This window comes from Dermacentor albipictus, chromosome 9, assembly GCF_038994185.2.
Source record: "Dermacentor albipictus isolate Rhodes 1998 colony chromosome 9, USDA_Dalb.pri_finalv2, whole genome shotgun sequence".
NCBI lineage: Eukaryota > Metazoa > Arthropoda > Arachnida > Ixodida > Ixodidae > Dermacentor > Dermacentor albipictus.
Window position 1 is genome coordinate 62,055,443 of NC_091829.1, and position 24,450 is coordinate 62,079,892.

Consider the following 24,450-nt stretch of genomic DNA (forward strand, 5'->3'; position numbering starts at 1 on the left):
AATGAGCCTTCAACTGTGCCCCATATTGCAGCGTGTTATCAGCATGGAACATCGGCCGAGTTGTTATCGCTTCATGATTGCGCCCCTTGCTGTTCCCCTCCTTAATGACATAGTTTCATACAATAACCAGTAACTCTGGCGCTGTTTCTATGGGGGCATGGGAATTATAAGAGGTACATGGATTTGCCTTAGCTTCCCCCTTCAGGCTTCAAACGGCATAGTGACTTTGTAAACTAGTTACTTTCAACATTGTCCTGCGTAATAAATAAATATTAAAGTTGTCCGACGGCAGGATTCGAACACAGGACCTCTAAGCACATGGGTCCAATATTGAAGCTTTTACGCCACGGACGCATGTATCGACAAGAAATGTGAAACGCCTATATATATAGTTATCGCGGGCAAGCCAGTGCCTTGAGACGCTTGGCGCATTTCGACTTGGCCACCTCGACAAGCTCAGTCGTTTCCATTAGTACCGATTGTACGTATTTGCACCGTCTTCCTCACTTCGAAGTGCATAGATTGCTCTGAGATTTACGATAATGAAGGCAGACAAAGCTTAATAAACGGCTCTGCAACAACGTGTGAGTAATCAGACAAATCTATGTACTTCCCATCATTCCGATGATGGCTCAACGATTTATGTGTCCAAGTACTCTCAAGTATTCTGTAGGAAACCCTATGCTTTCTGCTGCGTCCATGTCGAGTCGTTCTCTTGCAACAAGGAAGTATGTTAACGCTAGCTCCGCCTGCCGAATGCTCAAAATTGCTGATGCAGTTCTTGTTGCAGACATCAGAGCTTGCGCTCCCCTTGAACATTTAGAGGGGGCAGGCACAGCTGACCTCCGGTAAGCATTCCCTGTAATCTCCAAGTTGTTTAGCAATGAAACGTTTCTTAATGTTGCCTTACCTGGCTCCGCATTGTAAACTTGCTGATGTCTCCACCATTCCAGCGCGGCTTGTGCTGGGTTTTTTGTGATCGATGCTGCTTGTGGGCCCCAGGTGCAGGTGACTGGGGCTACCGCTGAAATAGGCACCTGTATGTTATCACAGAACATAAAAAGTCTTAATTCCCATCTCTGCAAGGCCAATTCATAAGAAATGACTTTTTTTATCGTCGAGCCAAAATCATTTAGTGACAGAAGAATCCGATTGCAGTGCTTGCATATGCGGTGCAATTTTCTTTATGAAACTCGGTATTGAATGCATGCAAGACTTCATGGCCATAAGAGAGCCGACCACGCAAGATTCTGCAATGTTAGCCTCTTCGGAAGATTATTACGCTCCATTACATACCTCGGGCAGAACAAGATATTGTTCGATGTGAAAATGAACATTTCCATTTCTTCAGCGCGCAAACCTTGACCCCATATATTTGCTGCATCATCAAATAATATGCGAATCAGATGCTTCACAATGTTCTTGCTCTTTTTCATCTATTACGAGCAGCAGACATAGCCCGTTGTTGACGAAGACAAAAAAAAAATGGCTGTGGCTTAGGTAAGGTTAAGCCCAGGATGCGAAGCATACTAGCCCTTATTTTAGTTGTTTAACCACTGTTTAGCCTGGTGAACTGCTGTTGCTTGGCTATATTTGGTTCGGCTAGACGAAGAAACAACTCATGCGTTACTCTGCTTCGCCTTGGACGCCCCGCATTGGACGCGGTGAGCGTCGAGCAACGCAGCGTTCGGCGCGGCAACGAAATGTGCGCCTGAGCAAACGACGCATGCCTGAGCCTTAGAAACAGCTCGTTTCTAAGGCAACACCGCATTCACTAGAGGCGCTTTTGTACCGCTTTGAAGCATAGTACTCGTGGCTCAGTGGTAGCGTCTCCGTCTGACACTCCGGAGACCCTGGTTTGATTCCCACCCAGGCCATCTTGCAAGAGTTGAGCCAAAGCCACTTCTCCTCTGTCGTGACGTCACGGTGTCACGTGGTATTCAAGGCGACACCGCCGCGCCTGAGGAGCTGGGTTGAGCTCTCGTAATATGCTTCGCATAAAAATGAGAGGCTGTATTTCAGACGAGGTACTACAAATGTTTCTTCGACACCTGTGCAACCTCTGCTGAATTTGTTGACCTGCTATGATTCATACATGCGTCTGTCAGCGACGTACTTGCATATCAGAAGCCGGTATCCGAATCACATTTGAGGACTCCTCTAGATGAAGTCCTTAAGGAAATACAGCCTACAAGCGATGCATTTTTATGAGCTCATTACGAAAAAAAATGCCCATGATACTGGAATCTCGAGTATATGCAAGTATGAAATGGCTTACCGAAAGGAAGGCTGCTTGAAGTAATTATGACGTTTACTCACAACCATTTTAGCCCCCATAACCATGCGCGGCTCGCCTGACGCTGCCGGCCTGGCCACGTAGCGGCGCGCCATCTTTTGGAGGCGGCGCCAAATCCGCGCCGCATAACTCACGTGCCTCTGCCTTGGAAAACACTGGATGGATGGAAAACTTTATTAAGCAAGTGAGTTTGGACCGTACAAGGTCTGGTAACCATATCTCAGCGCCAAAAGTGAGTTAATTGTATGGGGTGCTGTGTTTCTATTTTCAACGTCGCTATTCGAACTGACCAAGTAAACTTCAGCGTACAAGAAATTGCAGCTTGAGTGATGTTGTAAGCAGGCAAGAATAAGAAATAGGAGTGAGTGATTGCAAACTTCATTCAAGATGTTTGGCGAATTTTGCGGAGTGGAGCTTTGACACGGGTGGCATCCACGGCCTGCCGAACGCCCAAAAGTTGATCGGCGTGGTCGTGGCTGAGAAGCGCGACCTCCCATAGCCCCCAGTGGCTCGAGACTGACATTTGTACTCCTTTCACCTGGGACCCTTTCTGCTCGCTACGGTTGGAATCGGACGAAAAATATCCTTAACTTCTTCGCCCAGTAACTGGCCTATGTGTTGTGGGCCTTGTGTCAGGGAGTTGAAGGCAGGAGACTGCATTTTCTTAATTTTGACTGGTACCTCCGATGATCTCGTTTTGATCTCCCAACAATGCCCATTTGTTCTCGTTTTGTTCTCGCCCCATTCACCTCCCATTCCCGTCTTGATTTCCTGGATAACGGCTCCGGAGTTTTGCTCAACGTCTCCAGAAGGTTTCCAAGAACTGGAGATGCATGTGTGTGTGTGTGTGTGTGTGTGTGTGTGTGTGTGTGTGTGTGTGTGTGTGTGTGTGTGTGTGTGTGTGTGTGTGTGTGTGTGTGTGTGTGTGTGTGCGCGTGTGCGTGTGCGTGTGCGTGTGCGTGTGCGTGTGCGCGCATGTGCGCGCGTGTGGGTGTGTTTTCGCATGTGTGCGTGTAGAAAAAGATGAACAGAGGATAGGAGAAGGCGGGAGGGGCCAAGCCTAGTTGCTGGGGTACGCGGTGTCGCAACACACCAAACGTCTGTTGATGCAAACGCCCCTGCGGGGCTACGTGTCTCTCATGCTTCAAGCGGCTCTTATTCCATACATCCGTGTGTAGGCCATCGATAGACTATACGACAACATTAAAATCTGGCAGATCCCACGCCTTGTGGGAGTCGATGGTATGCGAAGCAGTGTGCGCGTAGCCTATAAAGTTGATGAAGCGACTGTGAGAGCACTGAGATGTAGGCAGATGCTTGATGACCTAAATGACACACCTGTCGCGAATTTCACTCATGACATGACCAATCAACTACAGGAGAGCTGTTAAGCGCTAGTTACCCTAGGATCGTGTCTGCATGGAAACAAAATCTCGGAGACCCACAGCGGAGTTTAAGCAGGCGTTAAGGACTCTCCACACGTGGGCCGATCTCGAAGATAGTACAATGCCGGGTCAACCCGCTGCAGCGGTGCAGTTCGCCATTAAGAGACCCACATACACAGCCGCCTTGGTCATCCTTCACAGATTGGAAAGGCAGCGAGTTTTTATGTTCGTCATGCACTCTTATACTATACCAATTTAGGTACGTACCATAACGTTAATAACGTACATGTTACGCAAATCACGAATCTCCTGTTATGACCTGTCATTTCTGTTCGTGATACAGTATTGACATACTATACCAATTATTGGAGATACCAAATGAACCAAACGACCATGAGAGCACCAATATGTATGAGGCTGCTTCATGACCTACATGACACTCGTGTCATGATATCCAAATTATGCCCTATCATCGATGTTGCTGATACGTTCTAGTCATATGCCAATTTTTGTGCCTACCAAGTTAACGAAACGACCATGTGAGCACTAAGACGTAGGCGGCTGTGTGATGACTTACGTTAGACGCATGCCATGATATTCATGTCACGACCGATTATTTATGTTCGGCATATACGCTTTCATACTATGCGTATTTTTAGTTGACGAAATGATCATTAGACCTTCAAGGCGTTTAGACAGACAGAGACAGAGACAGACAGATAGATACATAGACACTGTCAGAGTCGCAAAGCTTTACCAAAAATGCTTTGCATTTAAAAGATTAGTGAATGCGTACATGTAAGAGTCGTGTTGCAGTGCTTATATTAGCTTGGAAAGCAACGAAGAAGAGATAATTTGCGAGGCAAACACACCTAACTGTGCAACAGAGTGCATAAATATACGTTAAAGTGGGGACACTATAGTTAGGTATGCAACTGTTCTAGCTTGGGATACATATTTCTTAACTTCCCAGAAATTGCGTGGTGGTGTTAACAACTTTCTTACAATCTAGCAAATTCGTGGCCTGGGTCTAGGCCGCCCCCGAAGAGGTCCGGAGATCCTGTCTCCTCGCCGCTTCACGGGCTTGCTGGATGGCCGATAGTTGATTTTGGAGGTTTGAGCTGCGCAAGCGGCTGTCCATCACGCCGCAGCTTTCACTCCGCAGTTTCCCCAGTATCTGGGAAACTGCTTTTTCTTTGCATATAACCTCACATTCCCAGAGAATGTGTCTAAGAGATGCGTGAGCCCTGCTGGATAGTTCGCAGTTATCATCTGATTAGATGTCCGGATATATCCTCCTGAGATGGACGGTGTTGGGGAACGTCTTTGTTTGTAGCTGCCTCCAGTCTACCGCTTGGGCTCTGTCGAGTTTGGGGTTAGGGGATGGATAAAACCACCTTGAGTTTCGATAGCATTTTGTAATATCACAGTGAAATTAAAAAGAAAGGAAAGCGCTAGATTTAGTAGCAATAACTGCGATGGAAGCTTCCTCAAAACGACCAACGATGATAGGGCAGTTAGCATTAAGCCAATATAGGGACAGACCGCAAAACTGAATACACGTTCATTTACAATGTGAAAGGGAAGGGAGAGTCTAGTAAGAACGCTAATCGCGTCTTTGCCTACCATAAAGGAAATTTAAATAAATGCAGCTCACCCACCTCCGGTACTAAAAATTCCAGTTTTAGCATCTCTGAATTTTAGTGAACTGTAGTGTTGTTGCATACGGGAATATTTAAGGGAAATTCATTTTCGAATATTTGTACTTGTATGAGTAGCACCATTAAAACACCACTAGTATCAGATCAGTGAAGGAGGTTGCACAGCTAATGGGAGAACGAAAAATGCTTGAAGTAAGCAAACAATGCTAATCATCTTACAAAAAAGAGAACGTATTTAGTTTGGGAAGTAGTGGTGTCTTCATGTCGTGGACTTTCTTGATACCAAAGCGCTGCAATTTCAAGGTAGTGGTACAGGTATAAGAGGCCGCTGAGTACTCTTCTTGTTAATATGGGCATAGTCTTAGAGATTGTTAAAGTTTCAGAAGCCTATAGTTGGGTTAGTTTAGGTATTTTCATGGTCTCTGAGCTTAATTAGCTTGCCCACAATTTCGAATACCATTTCGCGACATTTCCATTAAACTTTCAAAGTTGCATATTTCGTTGTTCCTCGGCTTGTTAGAACCTAGAGCTTCAATATAAATTTTCTTGGGTAGCCCCAATTCATATGCCGTAATTTTCACAGTCAGCCGTAGCGGGATGTGTCGGTTGTTTGTAGCATGCTAAACTTGAGCGATTCTTCCGTGTAGTACCGATCTGCTCCTGTGGTATAGCCATCTGAAAAACTGCCCTAAGTGCACGCCTTACTCTGCCTTTGTGCCAAAACATCATTAAACTGCAATTCTGGGATATTATGGGCCGAAATCTTAGCAATAATCTGGTCACCTGGGGCTCATCAGTGTGCGCCCAATGTACTCTACAGATTTTTTTGTATTTTGCCGCGATCGAAATGCAGCCGCCGCAACCACCACTTTACCCATTGGCGCTGTGCTTAGGCGCGCAATGGCAAAGCCACTAAGCAACCACAGTGGGTATCTAAGCAATATCTTTGTCAACAAAATTCAACAGGTTTAAGTGAAAAATTATGGTGCCAGCGCGACGGACACACAGAGTCTGCTTGACAAATAAAAATTGAGATTAGTGGTGAAGCGCCGATTTCAATTGCTACTGAATCGATGACTGCATAGAATGTACAGTCTCGGCTTCTGCCTCGATCTCCTGCGAGCGTGCCTTTGCACTTCACTGATGTGAGAATAAATGCATTCAAGCATAGGTTCTGTATGAATTTGCATGCATCGGCACAAATTTCTTACTAAGGAGAGTGATAAGGCGCCTCCTGCGGAAACCGACTTGGCGGCTTCAGAGAAGCGCGTCTTCATGCGCAATAAATGCACCACTGCCACGGTGGACGTAGGGCATCTCTCCTATATTTGTTGCAAAGGTGAATGACCATCGCCTACGTACCGTCGAGGCTGTACGTCTGGTTGGTTATCGGCCTGTGCTGCGCGTTCAGCTGGCAACGCCAGGCGTCGTCAGAAGAGCTGCAAATTAAAAAAAAGTATTGGTATGAGATACTTGCATCTGTGACAAAAAGTTGAAATTATCTTTTATTACAAGCAAGTACCGAGAAACCAAAGCTCTGTTTGGTGATCGAGCTGGTTCCAATGTTTTGGTCTCACTCAGAGCCTAGGTGATGCACAGGATCCGCATCATCGAGGCACTATAAGTAGCCAATTGATAATTATTTGCCCCATGATCTAGGCGTGTTCCAATTGGGCATTTGTAAAAGTTTGAGGAAGCTCTTGTCACTATACCCCAGGTTGATTGCGACAGAATTTTAGGAATATTCATTGTTTTTTGGGGGGGGGGGGGCATTTCTGTTCAAGGTGCTTAAGGACTGAGTCACTTACTGTGATAGAGAGCAGAGAATTCTTGATGCGTCGGCGGTATTCACAGTAGATTTTCTCTTCTCTTAATGTTGCCCCCCCCCTCCCCTTTTACCTTTCGCAAGTTCAGGGTAGCCAAACGGGCTCATTGTAGGGTAACCTCAATGCCTATCGTTTACCATATCTTTTTCTCAGGCGCAGAATAAAGGTGTACTTCGTGCCTAAAGTGCTGCCTTAAAATTTAGTGCACTATTCACAGGTAAGTGTTGCTCATGCACCTCAATATGCGAGACTGGAACGACGCCTCTATTTCTTGCAAGAAGGAAGGAGGGGCTTCTCAATAAATGTGGCCTAAATCGATTCTGTGCTGAAGTAGGCGCTTTGGCCAAGCCAATTTCAACTTGTCTTTCGTAGAATGCAAGGCCACACGAGTTAAATAGAATCGGCAAGTCATCAACAAAAATGGAATAAAGCATACGTTGTGGAATAAATGAATGTGCTAAATTCATTTTTCGCAACAACAATGATACAAATAAGTCGCCCACACCCTGGTAACCCAGTATTCTCGATGAAAGACCTGTACGGAATATTGCCAGCACTAATATTCTACGTTAGGTTTGATAAATAACTTTCTACCACATTAAGCATGTTGCCTCGAAATGCCCGTTTCCGAGATCTGTCGCAAACTTCCGTAGGGCCAGGTGGGGCGTCAAGCGTTTGTGACATCAAGAAACAATGACTGAAAGAACCGTCTTTAAGCAAAAGCTTTACTGATGTAAGACATAATCCGCATGAGGTGGTCAGTTGTAGGTCGGCTGTCTTTAAAGCATCGTTCATAAACGTCAAGTAGTACGTTTCGTTCAAGAAAGTAATAGCCCACGATTAATCCTCTTTTGTAATAGATTAAACGAGCAGTTTCATGACGCCATAAGCCACTAACTTGCCATAGAAGATGTATCCTAGCCGTGTTTCAAGGTGGAGACATAAATAACCTTATTCAGTGCTATGTCAATTTATATTGTTGCCCACATGGTGTTCAAAACTGGTGACAGAACAACTTGCGTATCAGCCTGAATGTGTTTAATTATTGCGTACATAGTCTGACCATTTCCCGGAGCAGACATCTCACGAGGTATTTAGGACGTTCCACTCTAGGTAGGGCATGAGTGTATATAACGTTATGTTGATGTCTTTCGTGGAGAATGCTTTACCTCAAGCAGAAAAGTTTCCGCTCGTTCTCAATAAAGAGGCAGCCACAGGAGAAAAAATTGCAGCGAGAATCACGCCAAAGGGGGCTATGTGCATTTTCGTCTCAATATACTATGTGGAATTCGGGAAGTTCATCTGTAAGGCTCGGAAACTGTTTCGCGAATTTGGTGGTTAGGAGGTATGCAAATGGAAGTGACTTTGACCAGCCTGTCGAGCAGCAGTTTTTGGACAGCAACAGTTTCAAAGGTCGTTCGGAGTTGTAACTGATGGCTGGGAATTTATTTGCTAATATAGCCACACAACCCGACGAAGTGAGACCATCGTCGCGGCCTCTCTGAAAAATGACATTGCCTAGGAAAGTGTGTGTGTAGATATTACGTGTATTTCCTGAACAGACAGAGCTTTTAAGTATTGATAAATTATGGGGTCTTACGTGCCATAGACACGATTTGATTATGAGGCGTGCTGTAGTAGGGAACTCGGGAATAATTTGGTCTACCAGGGGCTCCTTAACGTGAACCTAAATCTGAGCACAGGGGTGTTTTCTCATTTCGCCCCTATGAAAATGCAGCCGCCGTGTTAAGAACTTGATCCCGCGATCTCGTGCTTAGCAGCCGAACACCATAGCCACTAAGCAAACACAGCGGTTCGCAGCACTTATGCACTAAGTTTCTAAATATGTTGTTTGACATCATCTAAATTGTGTAGAAGTCTTTACATTCCTTTGCAATGTTAGTGTGTTCGTATTGCAGAATACATTTGTGCTGCCTGTCTAATATAAGACTGCTAACTTAGCTTACAGAGTCCTTTTGGTTCTATATGACGCAGGGTTACTGTGGGTTATACGGTTCGAAGTGAAACGGTGGTGCCGTTCGTCTAGGAATCGTGTTCAGCGCCCTTCTTGAAAGCGGTGGTTTGGCAACGCCTCACCTGGAGTGACAGTATCTTTAAATGCCACAAACCTAGAATTTGATGAGGTTTTGTTGGATGGTGGTGCAACGCTGGCTGCACCCGCCGAAGGGGCTTGTTGCCCAACATTAGGCACATTCTTCGTGGGCAAGGCTGCTGCGGCACTGTCCCTTTATGCACTGCATCAGCATACCATATGGTATGGAGAAATGAGCCGTCTTCTTGCGTCCTTGACGCGTATTCACGCGTCTTTGAGATGTCTTCACGCGTCTTTGAAACCTCTTCACGCGTCTTTGAAACCTTTTCACACGTCTTAGAAGTAGACGTTTTCTTTTGGTTTTACAGTTGTGATTTATTTTTCTATTTTCTATGTGGCATAAATTCGGGAGTGAGAGTCCCGGTCACCGTCGCAGTTCGCCCACTGGCTGGGTTGCTTTATGTCAAGAAATATTTTGAAATGGTGGCTCACCTCGCGGTGTCTTTCGTAGTAGACGATATTTTCTCGATGCCAGCGTGGCTCGTTCTGGGCCAGGCGTGAACGGCACTAGCGGTGGACACAACAGGTGCGTAGTTGGTGCTTCCACTGTCAGCGGCATCTGCACCGTCCGAGAAAACAGCAGAGGTGGTTACCCGTCGCTTTGCAGAGGTCATCCAAAGAGCATGAAAAATAAATGGTGGCATGCAAAACGTTTTAGTTGGGCTTTAGGGATAGGGAAGGCTGGCTGCTGTGTTCGCGTGTGCAGTGCGCTTTTTCTATCTGGAATTCTGGAATTCGGAGCTCAGTGCACAAAAAAAATTCACATTGACGTAAAAGACAATACCACTGAAATTAATGGAAGGTTAATTTTTCTAAAAATAAATACGCTGCAAACAATACAGCAGATTAGAACACGATCATTTTCAATGCGAAAGACGACAGGTCATATTCTTTCAGTGCGCTACAAAGGCGAAACCTACTTTTTCCAATTTCAAGCAAGAGGTAGTGTTCGATGCATCATTAAGGTTGCAAAGAAACTTACGTTAAATTCAATAAGCAGGCTTTGGCACACGCCAAAACTTCTTTTTACCAAGAAGGACACCTCTCGTTATTGCAAAGCTGCTTAGTTAGCAACGCACAAAAGGAAACTTCAGCTCGGAGGCTTGTGTCTAAGTGCGTGGGAGCAGGGATATTGTTTTTCTCGGTCACGCTTGTACCAGATTTGATGCAGGCCATGGAATGTGAAAAACAAATGATGAAATCTTGTAACTGCCATAAACTAACCTATTATTGAGACGGTGAGTGTTTATATAAAAAGTATTGAACGCGCTAAAATTTGTAAAAAAAAAGAATATGAAGCTTGCAACTGTGTGAGCAATAAAAACGATATGATAATTCTGGAATGTAAATGGACTAATACCCGTAAATTGAGAAAAATGATGCACAGTGGTCTGAACTTTCCCACAATGAGCTATGACTTTTGGAAAATGCCCGGAAACCTTTGTAATTTCTGTAAATTGTAAATTCATAGATCAAACTCGGCCGCTTTACCTATTCTATATCTAGCGGTTCACAGGACTGCTATGTTTGTTTTAGGATGCGAGTTACTAAATTGCGTAGGTTGTGTTTCAAATTTCGCGGAACTTGCCAATTTCCGGGAATTCTGCCATACCATCCAGGCCCTAAATGTGCAATTCCCTTGGTGCAGTCACTAGAACATTCTAATGGAACGAACATCGTTCATGTCAGTCTAAGAGCTGTTACTAAAAGCATTTGGCATTTTACATGTTGAGCATGAAAATTTCAAATGTTCTCCTAGCCGAAGCTTCCTATTAAAAAGAAAATGCTTTCGAAAGCATGGGTGCTGCAGTGAAAGGATGGCTGCCGAATGGTGTCATGAACTCGGGTGTTGGCACTTTGATTACTATTGTACCCCGATATCCACTACCTCATATAGGTGAACGGGTTGTGTGCAAAAGTGCAGCTGCAGGTTCTGCATACCGCCAATTCATTGTTAGCAGTAGACAACCTGATCGGGGCGTGGACGAAGAAAAGAAGACAGAAGAAGTGTAAAAACTCCATAGCCAGGAAAACTATGTCGTGATAAGATAAACGCCAGCTTCAACTAATAGTGAACAATTCTTCAAGAGCCTGGGCATCCTCTGCATATATTTAACTACGTCTGTAGCGGAAGTTCCTAGGAATGCATCTACAGTTAGCCATGCATGTTTAGCAACTAATTACAAACAAATATGGCTCTTATCCACTGCACGCCTTCGAGATCTATCACAATGATTAAAATAGGCCACACAATGCGCATATGTGAGGGTCGTGTTGCGGGCATACGATAAGATGAGAATGACTTGCAGAATTACAAGTTGACAGGGCAGTATCGTTGGATAAAGTAACCGCTGCAATCTCGCCACACTCCGGTAAACATAACGACCGCGTGTTTTCCAGAATACTAATGAGGTGTGGCTGGTTTTTCGTAAGGTAGACAGAGAGCTGTCTTAAAGTTCCTCTCACAAGGTTTGGCTGTTGTAGATACACAAGCACGGCTCGTAAATTAAAAGGTGTCTACCACGTGTGAAACGTATAAGCGGCTGCTTGGAAGGAAACAGTTGCAAACAGTTGGCCACGTGCCCTTCATCTGGAAGAGGTCGCGGAAGAGGTCGCGGAAGAGGTTGCTGAGCAAGAGGTCGCGGGTTCGAGTCCCGGCGACGGCAGTCCCATTCCGATGGGGGCGAAATGCGAAAACACCTGTGTACTTAGATTTAGATTCACGTTAAAGAACCCCAGGTGGTCAAAATTTCCGGAGTCCTCCACTAAGGAGTGCCTCATAATCACAAAGTGGCCTTGCCACGTAAAACGCCATAATTTTTGTTTCATCTGGAAGGAGCGCCGGTTTGAGAGAGCTGGTCAAAATCCCGCTAACAAATGTATATGTGTAATGCTAACTGCCTACAACAACACCGACTACTGCACGAGAATTAGGTTGATCGTCTAACGACGGAATACCAACAAATAGATGTGTCGTACGAAAAAAAAATCTATCGGAATATATAATAGAGCAGGGGCTCGTCACGTTAACATGACGTAGGCCCTTTGCGGAGAAGGCAAAGAAGCAACACCACTTGAGGACAACATTCGAGGCAGAGAGGGAGATTGTCTGGAAGCAGTAACACTAGCCTGCTCACGGCACAGTAGCACGACAGCTCGATGTCATCTATCCTCTCCCATAACGAATGCACTTAAATAATTGTATTACCAAAACACTCCCTTGACGGCACATTGGCAATTTACTGCATTTAATTTAAATTTGCAATGGCGCCCGGTAAGAGGCCCTTCAACGACAGGATCCTCAAGCAAGCATTTAACGTGAAGAATAAAACATGCGGTTGGCTTGCTACGCATTGGTAAGTTCGTTACTCTGGCCCCATTCCAACACAACATCCAAGACATATCGAGAAGCGTTCATTGCCTTTACGAATGAATTCATCGCATTGAAAATGAATTGATTCGAAATTTGAGGCACGTAGAATACGCGTAGTGTTGACTGTTAGCACTCAACTCATCCGTATGAATTTCACACTACTACTGCACATCAGCAACTGACTTGGGGACGCTAGTAAGGCGTCCGTATGACCTATAAATGCACCGCCATCAGTATCGATTGAAACGATGCCTCCTCTGTTAGATGTTAAGCATCTTCGCGAGTGGTGTCGATGGTTAAAGGCCATGCCATACGTACCATTGACGTCCGTGGCATTGGCCTGGCGCTTCAATGCCTTCAACGCGTCATCGATGTACTCTTCAATATACCTGAAATGAGACATACATATTGGCTTTGGCCGGTGCTCCTAGTTACGGCAGAATATACCCGGACATTGTTTTTGCCAAGCAGAATTTGGAACAAGGGAAGTGCTTCTTTGTTAATGAAGGTAAAACCTGTAATGTATCTTTTTATGAAAAGCATAACTTCCTGGATGGCATAGCTGAACGGCGCACTCTTAAATTGCGTAATTTCTTAAATCATGACATGAAGCGTGAAATATAGGAAAACAACGAATGATGCTAGAACCAAGACAGGAAGATGCTAAGTGTCAAGATTACGATATAATTATGTAGTGCCATCTCCTCCAAGGTGACCATTTTAGACTACCTGCGTATAGCTCTACGACGTCATGCGAGTCAACTGGAAAGCGCTAGTCATACCTATTGTGACAGGATGGCCACACCATGAGTAGCATGCGGAAATGGTGGGTGAGAGCTTAAAGTTATGCTTTGGGTAACGCAAGGTTATGTTAGGTTTGGCTGCAATATATTAGCTCTCGTACAAGGGCCGTGCCAGTCGGCCGAATCAGTCACCCAGCCGCGTCCGCAACAGCTGTGCCAGCGTGCGATCACGCATCTTAAGATTTGCAGTTGGCAACTGTTCTCGCCATTTCACGATAACTTTCGCACGCTCTGCCAACGCGGCCGTTCGCAGTCGTGCCAAAATGACATGGCCGTCGCGGCGTCCCGGTAGTGCTTTCCAATTTGCCTTAACCTTTCCTACGAATGAACACGGCGTTCACTTCAAAGATATATGGCGTTTTTCTTTAGGCACATCTTTTATATTTCCTGAAAAACAAGTAACAACGAAAAGTTCAGTAGTGTTCTCACTTACTCACACATCTCTTGCGTGTTTAGCAAATGGCACTATTTGTGGGATGTTTCGTTGGGTTCCTGGAGTATGCTCACTCGACCACCAACGGAAGTGTGACGTACTGTTTCATTAATTTATATCATTGTGTTTCACGTTTCAAAAGCTTGATTTTGCAATGAACTCTTGGATGGATCACGGAATTTAATTTCACCCCCTGGGTTTCGGTAATGCGCACGTAAATACAAGTTACGGAGCTTTCTTACGTTTCACAATGTCTGGTGAAATGCCACTGCGCCTGGAATATTACCCGTGATGTCGAGCTAAGCAGCTTAACATCCATGCCAGTGGGCTACTGCTACAAGTGTGCGTTGATCAAACGCAAGCTAAATTACACACACACACAATATATATATATATATATATATATATATATATATATATATATATATATATATATATATATATTTTTTTTTTATTTTATTTTTTTTTTACTTATTGTGTTTCGGGTGCATGTTCTTTGGTATGGGAGGTATTACCAATCTTTCCTTCGTCTCTCTCGGGATGTCCATCTTGACATCGTGCTGAAAGTGGTAACCTATATCTAATCTCTCTAGGATGTGTCTGCCTGCTCTAGTCTTAGAGCGGCGTTCATATTGTGCCCTACATTGCGCTTCAATGAGCTTGTCTATCGTGTTGTGTAGGCCTAATTGCAGCAACTTGTCCGTGCTGGTGCTGATCGGTAGTCCTATGGCTAGTTTGTATGTTTTCCGAATGAGGCATTCTAGTTTGATCTTTTCCACGGCCTGCCATTTTAAGTACGGTGCCACGTATACTATTCTACCTATTACGAAGGCCTGTATTAACCTTATCGTGTTTTCCTCTTTCATCCTGCTATGTTTGTTATCCTTCAGATTAGCCTCACGATTTGCGCTACAGTTCCCTCCAGTCTTCTGAGGGTTTCTCCGTTGTTGCCCTTGGCTTCAATGATGAGCCCCAACACCTCGATCCTATTGACCTTGGGTATGGGTTTCCCTTCGGCCGTTTTTAACTGTATCTCCTCTCTATGGGTGAGATCGTCCCTGTAGTTGCCTGGTTTGCGACCTCTGCGAGTCAGCCAAGTTATGCTTTTTGCACAGCAAACCATTACGAAAAGTAAACAGCATTGTTCCTGCTGACTGACATGCGGCTGCCCGTAGGGGTTTCAAGGTAAGGTCGCAAACTTTCTCGCTCTCGAAGGTACCCTGGTCTGTAAAGTCGAAGAGATGGAAACTAGGTAGTCATCGAAGTCATTATGCTCAGCTTTAGCGTGTGGCAAAGGGAGACGGGATAGGGCGTCAGCGTCCGTGTGACAGCAACCGCTCTCTTTGTTAACGGAAAAGCTTTACTTTTGAAGGTGCAAAGCCCAGCGGGCCAACCAGCCTGACGGGTCACGCAGCCGGGTGAATGAGTGAATGATGGTCAGTCACTATCATGAATGCGCGGCCACGTAGATACGGGCGGAGCTTCTGAATGGCGAAGACGACTGCTAGACACTCGAGTTTAGTAACGGTGTAGTTTGTCTCCGCTATTGTAAGTGCTCGACTAGCGTAGACAATGAAATCCTCAAGGCCACCGCAGAGCTGAAAAATTACAGTGCCAACACCCACATCGCTGGCGTCAGTGTGCAGCTCAGTTGACGCCTCCGGATCAAAATGCCGTAGAACCGGTCCAGAAGTCAACAAAAATTCCAGCTGTTGAAACGCCGACGCGCACTTAGCAGTCCTCATTGCAAGTATTTGTGAAGGAGTGAGTGAGAAGGAGTGACGTGAGCGGAGAGGGTAGCTGTGCGAAATTCTTGATCAAGCGCCGGAAATATGAGCAAAAGCCCAAAAGCTTCGCAGATCTGTCGCCATGTGTGGCTGTTGGAATTCGCGAACCACTGCTATCTTTTCGTGGTCTGGTGGTATGCCGTCTTTGTCGACCAGAAAGCCTAATACGAGGGCTTCACGCTCACCGAGATGACATTTCTTCGAGTTTAAAATAAGGCCAGCTTGCTGGATACAGTCAAGAACAGCGACAGGCGCTGACTGTGCTCGTGAAATGTCCGGCCGTAGGTAATGACGTCGCCTAAATAGCACATGCAAATTTCCCATTTCAGTCCGTGGAGTACGTTATCCATAAATCGCTCGAATGTCGCTGGAGCGTTGCATATGCCAAAGGGAATAACGTTGAACTCAAAGGGGCCGTCAGTTGTGACGAAGGCGGTCTTCTTGTCTGAGGGGTGCATGGGAATTTGCCAATATCCTGACCGTAAATCAAGAAGAGAAATACGACGCGGACTGGAGGCAGTCAATGGCGTCGTCTATTCGTGGCAGGGGGCACACGTCATTCTTTGTTACGGCGTTTAGGCGGTGATAGTCCACACAGAATCGCAACGAGTTTTTTTTTACTAGGGTCCCAGGAGCAGCCCAAGGTCTATATAATTCCTGGATCCTTTCTGTAACATTTCTTTGACCTGCTCGGCGACGATTTTTCTCTCTGAAGGTGAAACGCGGTAGGGCTTGTGACGAATTGGCGTCGCTTGCCCTGTATGGAAGTGGTGTTGCATACGAGACGCTGGAGGTGTATGGGACGCTCGTTGACCTTGAGCAAAATCAAACAATGTGGCGTAGCGAGGGAGCACTCCTTCAAGCAGACACTGCTCACTAGAAGACAGCATTGTCTTCCTCACCACTGTCAGCGTCGAATGTTCCGACGCTGACAATGGCTTGCTCGTCAATACTTCCCAGTTTAAGTCCTAGCGGCAATGTTATGGATGGGGTTGAAACACTCACTGTCCACAAACGAATACAACCATCAGTGGTGACAACGAGGGTGCGAGGGACTATAACATTTTTCTTGAGCGCATTGTCATAATCGGGCTCGGCTAAACCACAAAAACAACCTGTCCGACAGCCAGAAATATGGACAGGTTCAAACATTCCCGCCTGCTGGGGCAAACACACATCTTGCGAGACGCCGAGAACGTCGGCGGCATCACTGGTGTTATCTGTCATTGAAGTTTGCACATCGCGGCGAAGAGAAATCGCCCCGCTTCCACAATCCAAAGTTTCCCCCCACTCACGCAAGATATTAATTCCTAAAATAATGTCATGCGTTGTACGTGCAAGCACAGTAAAGTCACTTCTAAATGTCTGGTCCCCTATTGTAACTGAAAGAGAACAAACGCCAAGTGGGCGTAACAAAATATATGGGGGTTTCCTCAAAGTTCAGCACGCAGGACCCGACATAACATACGCAGGAAGTAGACGACGAACTTTTAGGAAGACTTATTTAATAAACGTTTTCGGCTGGTGGACCAGCCTTCCTCAGAGTACAGTAAGGTACTCTGACGTAAAGTACTCTGTATAGTAAAGAGTACAGAGAGTACAGTAAAGTACTCTGACGAAAGCTGGTCCACCAGCCAAATGTTCAGTAATAAGCCTTCCTAAAAGGTCGTCGTCCCTTTCCTGCGTCTATATATTCATATGGATAGATACTTTGATCAAAAAACGGGAGGCACTTCTCTTTATCATGGTCATAAACAGCCGCAGCCACACTGAATCGAAGTCGTCCTCGAAAACGCCCAATTCGTTGTGCAAACAAATGAATAACTGTTAAAGTCTGTACTCCAGGTTGTTCCTGCGGCTGACAATATCCAACGAAACTTTCACAAGCGGGTATACTCACGCAGGGATATCGTCGAAAGTGCCTGAGGCTCCCTCGCCGCCTTCACGGCTTGTACCCGGGGTTACTTCTTCGATGAAGGCAAACGCGGGAGGCGTTTGCCCACCGCTTCTTTGATCAGTCATGGCTGGTGACGACGCTCCGGAGCACTAGCGTCTTTCTGAGACAGAACTTTGCTGAATGATCGCGCATGCGCAGTCTGTGCCAAGGATGAGAGAGCCAGTAAAACGGCGGGCACTTGGGCAACTCGAATGAAATCGTAAAACCCATCTGGAAAAAAAAAGACGATAGAGTGCGCCACTATGTTGACGCTAAAGTAATAATATTTGAACACTAAACAAGGCGCCCCGGCACCCGGTGCTGAATTTACACCAAATCGTCAAAACAAATTTAAGCAAAGCCCACGCCCAGCCAAAAACCGTAGACACGAACATGTGTTTATTAATATTTGTTTCTTTCAGGAGTAGTCCTAATTCTTCTCGGGAGATATTGGCAGTCGTGACCAAATTAGTGAACAGACAGAATGAACAATAGGTGACCCAACGTTTATACGATGGCGAATCAGAAAGTCTTTTTCTCTATATAATTAGGCCAAATTACACCTGTAAATGCGAAGACAACATATGTGAAGTCAACATTGGCTTTATCCCTGGCTGTGTAGCTATTCGAGCGACGATTGACGTTAGACATCCAAGGCACGTATAAGTGATGCCAGTGCTCTCTATTAGCACAGTATCACTCCTGCTCGCTTCAGTGTGTTTTGGGGGTTACATAGAGCCTCCACGTAATGCTACAGGACAGTTTCTTGCGACAATGCCTCATCCCAAAAGTCTTTTCCACCCAACCATGTTCGAGGAACATATGCGTAAGCGCCCCGAGGCCGCTTCCACTCACACGGCTCAGATACCTCAGACCCTTCTTGCTGCCCTGGAAGGAAAAATATTTACCGGACGTAAACGATAGGTGCTCCGAACCGACAAGCGACGGTACTCGAATATAATAACATATTTCATCTACAACAACCAACGTGTAGTTCCTGCTGCACATGTGACCAGCTGGCACCACGTTACAGCGGTCACCGTTTTCGCTCCAAAAAGTAATATGGGTTGTGTGTGCCAGAATTTCCTCCTTCTAGTATGACAGGCCCTGTTGTCAATTTGCCTCGTTATCCACGAGGCACTGCTGCGTGAATTGCAAAGGTCCTGCGCAAGGAATGGACGTTTCTCATGTGTTTTCGCCACCTCATTATTTTACTAGACAAACCTAATCCCTCCATATCACCAGAGGAACATTCCTGAACGGAATTGCAAAATCTTGATGTTTGAACCGTGCAGACAGGACCACATTTCTCAACGATATCTTGCGGTACAAGTTTAATGCTCGACATCCTCAGCTGCCGTAGGAAGGAAAATTTCAAAATACGTGCGTGCCTATCGCGTACAAGAGAAAGAATTTCTTGCGGCAAGCAGAGTTGATAGGACATTGAAGTTGACTACACGCGGTAATTCTGTACGTCACCCTCATGAAGTGAATCTACGCGCGTTGTTCTATGAGGTTGTTTTGCGGTAAGAACCAAACGATTGCATCAGTAATTGCCTTCTTCGGTGTTACAGCCTTCGGAGTTCCCTCAGAGGAAGAGCTTGCTCGGGTCATTGATTCGCGTGAATCACGTTGATTGATCGTAAAAAAGCTAAAACAACGAAATGCACCTGCAGTAAACGTTATCCTTCCAGAAAACTTCGTTGTTACTGGCTCAATGACGCCTTTCACCTGCTTGTCAAATGATGGGCCTTCCCAGGAAGAGCTTCCCTTTCAGACAAAGCATGCCTTCTCTGAAGTATGTAAAAGCAAGCTAAGTTTCCCTTTTTTTCAACTTTGTGCGCCTCAAATAGGGGCGCTTTATTTAGATTCATGTTTTGCCGATGCATTTACGGTGTTAAAATCGAAGCATAATTCATCCGCGCAGCTGTAACTTAAAGCTTGAAAGTATCTTGCGCCGCGCACGTGCGCACCCGGTGATGCCCATAAAAGTTATCTTCGCTAAACATTTGTTTTTTCGGTGGTAGCAAATCTTCATCGGAAGCAGTCTACAGTAATGTGCCAGCTTATGGTTAAAAACAGGCTAAGGAAAAAGAAATTACGCCCATCCAGTGCACATGTTGGCATTGTGTAAGGACAGGTGTGTGAAGGATGAAGTGTAAGACTGCAATGACAGTGTAAAGTTGACTTCTTTTTTTCTCAGTTCATCCTTGCGCTTGTGGCGTAATGGAAACTGCACAACATATGCGTGCGAGGTAACTTGAAGCACGTCCCTATTGGGTCACATTGCAGGAGCCACAATTAACAACAAATTCCGGAATGGTTCACCTAAATATCTTCAGTTCAAAAACAAAAAGACCACAATTGCATGGGCTCACCCTGAACTGTCTTTCGATGTGGTTTAGGCTTCGTGAATGCCTACTTGGCCTGTGCTTCGACCTATATTACTGCTCCTGGACATGTGAGACGTGTTTGTCATGTTTCTGTGTTTATCCGTGTCACACGCCACGAATCAAGAACATGTGCCAAATGGGAGTGATGACGCCATAGTCGTAAATTATGTTTCACACTCAGCACTAGTGAAGTGAGGTGATACAAGAAATGATGAAATAAGTAATCAAGCTCTGACATGCTGCTCGGCGAGTGCCCGAAGGGTCACATCTGGCTAGTTAGGCCGACCGGCGACGCCGCCAAGACTCGAGGCCAGGCCACCAGCTGAGGAAGCGAGGCACCGGTGGGGTTAGCATCCCGGCCACCTGTCTCCATTGACCAAATCAGGACTTCGAATAAAGATTTCTCTCTCTCTATCACCATGATTCGATTCCAGGGTGCACGAATGATTGCTTAAAAGCCTTAGTTGATTATTGCACAAGTAGGCCAGTTGAAAACGCTGCATAATTAGTGTGCTGGAGGCAAAAGAAGTGTTCTTTGAAGAGTAGAGAAGCTGTAATAGATCTTAAGGAAAAGTTGAAAATTGTGGAATTTAAGGCGTAGAGTTACACTCATGCTCGAAGTGTTTACCAACATTATATGCATGATCTTCTAGGCTCCTGCCTAAGTCATTCATCAGGGTCTACGGATGAGTTTCCTGCCATTGGGAACTTGTTAGCACATACCAGACTTTCATCTATTCTGTGCAGGACCTTATGGTAGAGAGAAGCTGCCTCAGCTTGTTCTCTAGGTTGTCCTTGCGTCGTTCTATCCTTTGACTTACCTTCTTCAATTCGATAAAATTTTACGTGTTTGGGTACCGACCAAGTGTGCCCAATGCTTTGATTTGCTTTAGTCGCGTATCTTCTCAGACCTCATTTCCTCATTCTTGTATGTGTTTTATGGCATCAGTATTAAAAGTGCTAAAGTATGCTATTGCGTCGTCTATGCTGTTTGCTTATCTAATAACGAATCAGACATGATTTTTTTTTTAAGTACGACCAGTTATCCGGAGCTAGCTTCAACATAGGAATATGCCGAGGACAGGCGTGTTGCAGCATTAAAGTTGACGCTAGTCTGATGTGTTCATGGCCTAAAAAGATATAAAATTCCTTTCCAAGTAGGGAAGAAGCCCAGACGGGCCAAGTGCCTAATCAGCAGAACAATATAAATTAAGTGATACATTGAATACATGCCCTCCTCTTTAATAATCATTCACCGTACGTTACGAGAAATTGATCCGTGTGCTTACCTTTGGCATCGCAGCGAGAGTCTCGCTACAAATAGTTGAACATTCACCACCAGCATTCACTCACCGGGCATAAAAAATTATTGCCAATTATACGCATTTGTTTTGAAGGTAAATATGAGGAATTATAACCAATCTATCATTAAGAATTACTTGTAGTGACACTGATTCGAGGGGCTTTTAAGTTGTGGAATATAAGTGACAGGCTTGTCTGCACAATTATTGCCGTAACAGCCAATGAGGCAAAGCCATAGTCGCGGTATCTTCAGATGCCTATCACCGGAAGTTTGATTGTTCAGAGTTTAAATGCCTCTCCTGGACTCATATATACCTTAAGCTTGTATTCAAATAACAGTTTAGTATGATCATCAAAGGGTTAATTAGCCCTCACGCATTGGAATACATTATCCGCAACGTCATAGTAGTACTGAAAAAAAAAGGAAAGAGTTCCACGCGTCACAGTAGAATTCAAGTTTGTGTTCCCTACCTTTTCTCTTCACCAATTCTTTTTTTTTGGGGGGGGGGCGATCAAGTGAACGATGCCGGCTATTCGGCACCAACGGCTCGAAAGTTTTGTGCACGCTGAGTGCCCGCTGAGTGCCCGCGCTTGCACGCTCTTCGCGCGTGTCTCTGGATTCACCTGGAGATGGGAGGTGATGTAGCCCGACGGTCCCGGAGTCGCCCAGCTCTCTTATAGAATGGGCGAAGATGATTTAACCAGTGCCACAGATCACACTGCCATGCAGAGGCCGGGCAAGTGACATTGGCCTTTGGGACCCCCCCCCCCCCCCTTTATGGACCTCCCCCCAGATGACGCCAGCAATTAAGGCTACTTCAGCTGCATCGAAGAGAACATCTTAAGTAGTTCACGTGAGACTGTTATAGGGGCGTTTCGGAGTTCGTCGGAGCTTATTGTGTTTGAAATTTTCACCTCGGCGGGAGCACCAGGCGACGATGTTGCTGAGTGCGCTATTCCAACGTCTTTTCAATACCCGTGACATCCGTTAGGAATATTGGAATGGTTTTGGCTGGTTCACGTATCCATCCTGTGTAAACCATTTGTTTAAAACCGCAGCGAGGAAGAACGCTTTCCTCTCGGACATTTGGGGTCGAAGTGCCTGAATTTCTGCCCCGAGGGTCACGGTGTTCTCCTTCGGCATCCCTATTCAACTTCGGCTGGCTCCTTGGACATGACGCTCGTGAATGTATGCAGAAATGCACTGTGAAACTGCAGCTCATCAAAGATTCAATTGTTAAACATAGTGGTTTTCCAAAGGTTTCCGGCCAGCTTTGCAGATCTCCAAATGGTGATCCGCTAATTATCGGTGGCTTCCTTGGCGTTGCAGCACACGTCACTGCGGGTGACATGGGCACACTCACTGTGGCATTTGTCGGGGTCATGATCGTCCTGGTCTTCTCGGGCAGAGGTCCGTACTAAAGCGGCAGGCGTAGTCTGCGGCTAGCTCGATCCTCCATGGCGATGTTGACAATGTTAACGCGACAGCGTTAAGGAGCTCGTGTCGCAGAAAAGCTGGTGTCGTTGGTGTCTGTGTCGGCGGCGTTGGCCATGAGCGAAAAATCCCGGAAGGCAATTCATAAATAACAACTTCCGAAATGGGTTGGGTGGCAATCGAACCAGGGTCTCCATAAAGTGAGAAGGAGACGCTAACACTCAGGGACGAGTTCGATGGCTCAAAGCGGGACAAAAGCGCCTCTAGTGAATGCTGCGTTGCCTTATAAACGTTCCGTAGAAAGTCATACGGCGGTTCATATCGGTTATTATGAGCATGTAAATTACAGAAGTCGAAGTTAAACGACTAGCGAAGTACGTTACCGCTACAATTCTTCTGCGCTTGGCGCACACGCAAAGCCATCTTGCGGCAAACTCAGAAGACCCCCTCCTGGCAATGTACGTCGCTGCCCCGACAGCTGCGCACCACTCGCCCGCTTCTCCCCTTCGTCTTGTTTGAGCGCATTTGGGCCGTGCGGGGACAGGTGCGAGGATGCCCCAATACCCTTGCGTTTATTAATGGGCAGATTGAACGGGGTGCGATATCGCTATCGCGTTCCACTGTCGAAGGTGAAGCTTAAGCGTCCTCCAATATTTTTCATGACTGGTAGGGTTTGATCAGTCACCACGAAGGTCCTCTATGAGATGTCGCGTTGTAGATACGACAAATAACACAATAACAAGAACCATCACTCACGAACCATGCTTTATTGGGTGAACCGGAACCCACAAAACAAGTTACATTCGGTAGAAAAATAGTGCCGGGCACATGAATCGATCGTCGAACAAGAGATTTACGATTAACAAGCGTCGGCTGTTCACGCATTATTCGTAGAAGATTCCAGCGGCATCACTGGTGCTCGCGTGCCTTCCAGAATGCACAAATGTATTTGCGTTGCGCGTGAAATTCGGTGATAAAAATTGAACAATACCAAAAATAAGACCGAACTTCGTAGCACCTTTTGATGCATGCAGGCGCGTCATGCAATGAGAAGGGCATCCGGTGAAACGCGCCCACAGCAAGAAGACATACGAACTACGCGTGTCAATTTTATAACTAAAAACTATCTTGCTCGCAGGGACACGATTGTCACATGAGGCTAAAAATTCTACAGCTGCAATAGAGTGCAGTGCAAGGGAGAAGAGACGGCTTCAGAATGAATGAGAAACTGCACATTAAATGTGACAGAGGTTCCACGTTAATACAACAACAGCTAAAATATTCGTTTTGGTAGAACAAATATTGTGAAGCTACATATGATTTCAGTCGAATTCAGTTTCAGTTTTCTCATCGGCATGATAAAGAAGAAAAACATTCGCTCTGATTACAAGAGCCAAAGAGTGAACCAAAGCATTACGTGCATTGAACAATTTGTAAGGGACATAAATGTCCGCATGTTAATGTCTACATATTGTCATAAAAGTGGTCTTTGGAAGGCAACAAGGCCTAGGGATGTCAATTTTTGGTAGACATTTTTTTTTAGTTGACAAGAAAACTGCCTTTTTTGAAAATGTTTCCTAATGCGAGGTGTTCTCTTCTATTTACACTGCAGAATATTTAAAACGATGATAAGGTAAAGCTTGTTTACTAGTACACTGTCAGACCATTTGCACAGAACTAAATCCAGGTGTCAAGGATTCTGTGCGA

At 45.5% G+C, this 24,450-nt stretch overlaps 1 protein-coding gene across 13 annotated transcripts in view; it reads right to left on the reverse strand.

The window, feature by feature from the left end:
• The window catches only part of LOC135921394 (sericin 1-like), a 189,994-nt gene that overhangs the window by 151,001 nt on the left and 14,543 nt on the right, over positions 1 to 24,450 (reverse strand). For 6 of the 13 annotated variants that reach the window (XM_070526102.1, XM_070526097.1, XM_070526092.1 and 3 more), the window contains exons 3-7: positions 17,578 to 17,844; positions 12,973 to 13,043; positions 9,714 to 9,840; positions 6,705 to 6,781; positions 911 to 1,037 (exon numbers count right to left, since the gene is read on the reverse strand). In XM_070526102.1, coding sequence (XP_070382203.1) covers positions 911 to 1,037; positions 6,705 to 6,781; positions 9,714 to 9,840; positions 12,973 to 13,043; positions 17,578 to 17,699 — 524 coding nt within the window. In that variant the 5' untranslated portion in view covers positions 17,700 to 17,844. Of the gene's footprint in view, positions 1 to 910; positions 1,038 to 2,278; positions 2,452 to 6,704; positions 6,784 to 9,713; positions 9,881 to 12,972; positions 13,044 to 17,577; positions 17,845 to 24,450 lie in introns of those variants that run through there. The other 7 variants (XM_070526100.1, XM_070526099.1, XM_070526104.1 and 4 more) reach the window with 7 other exon arrangements.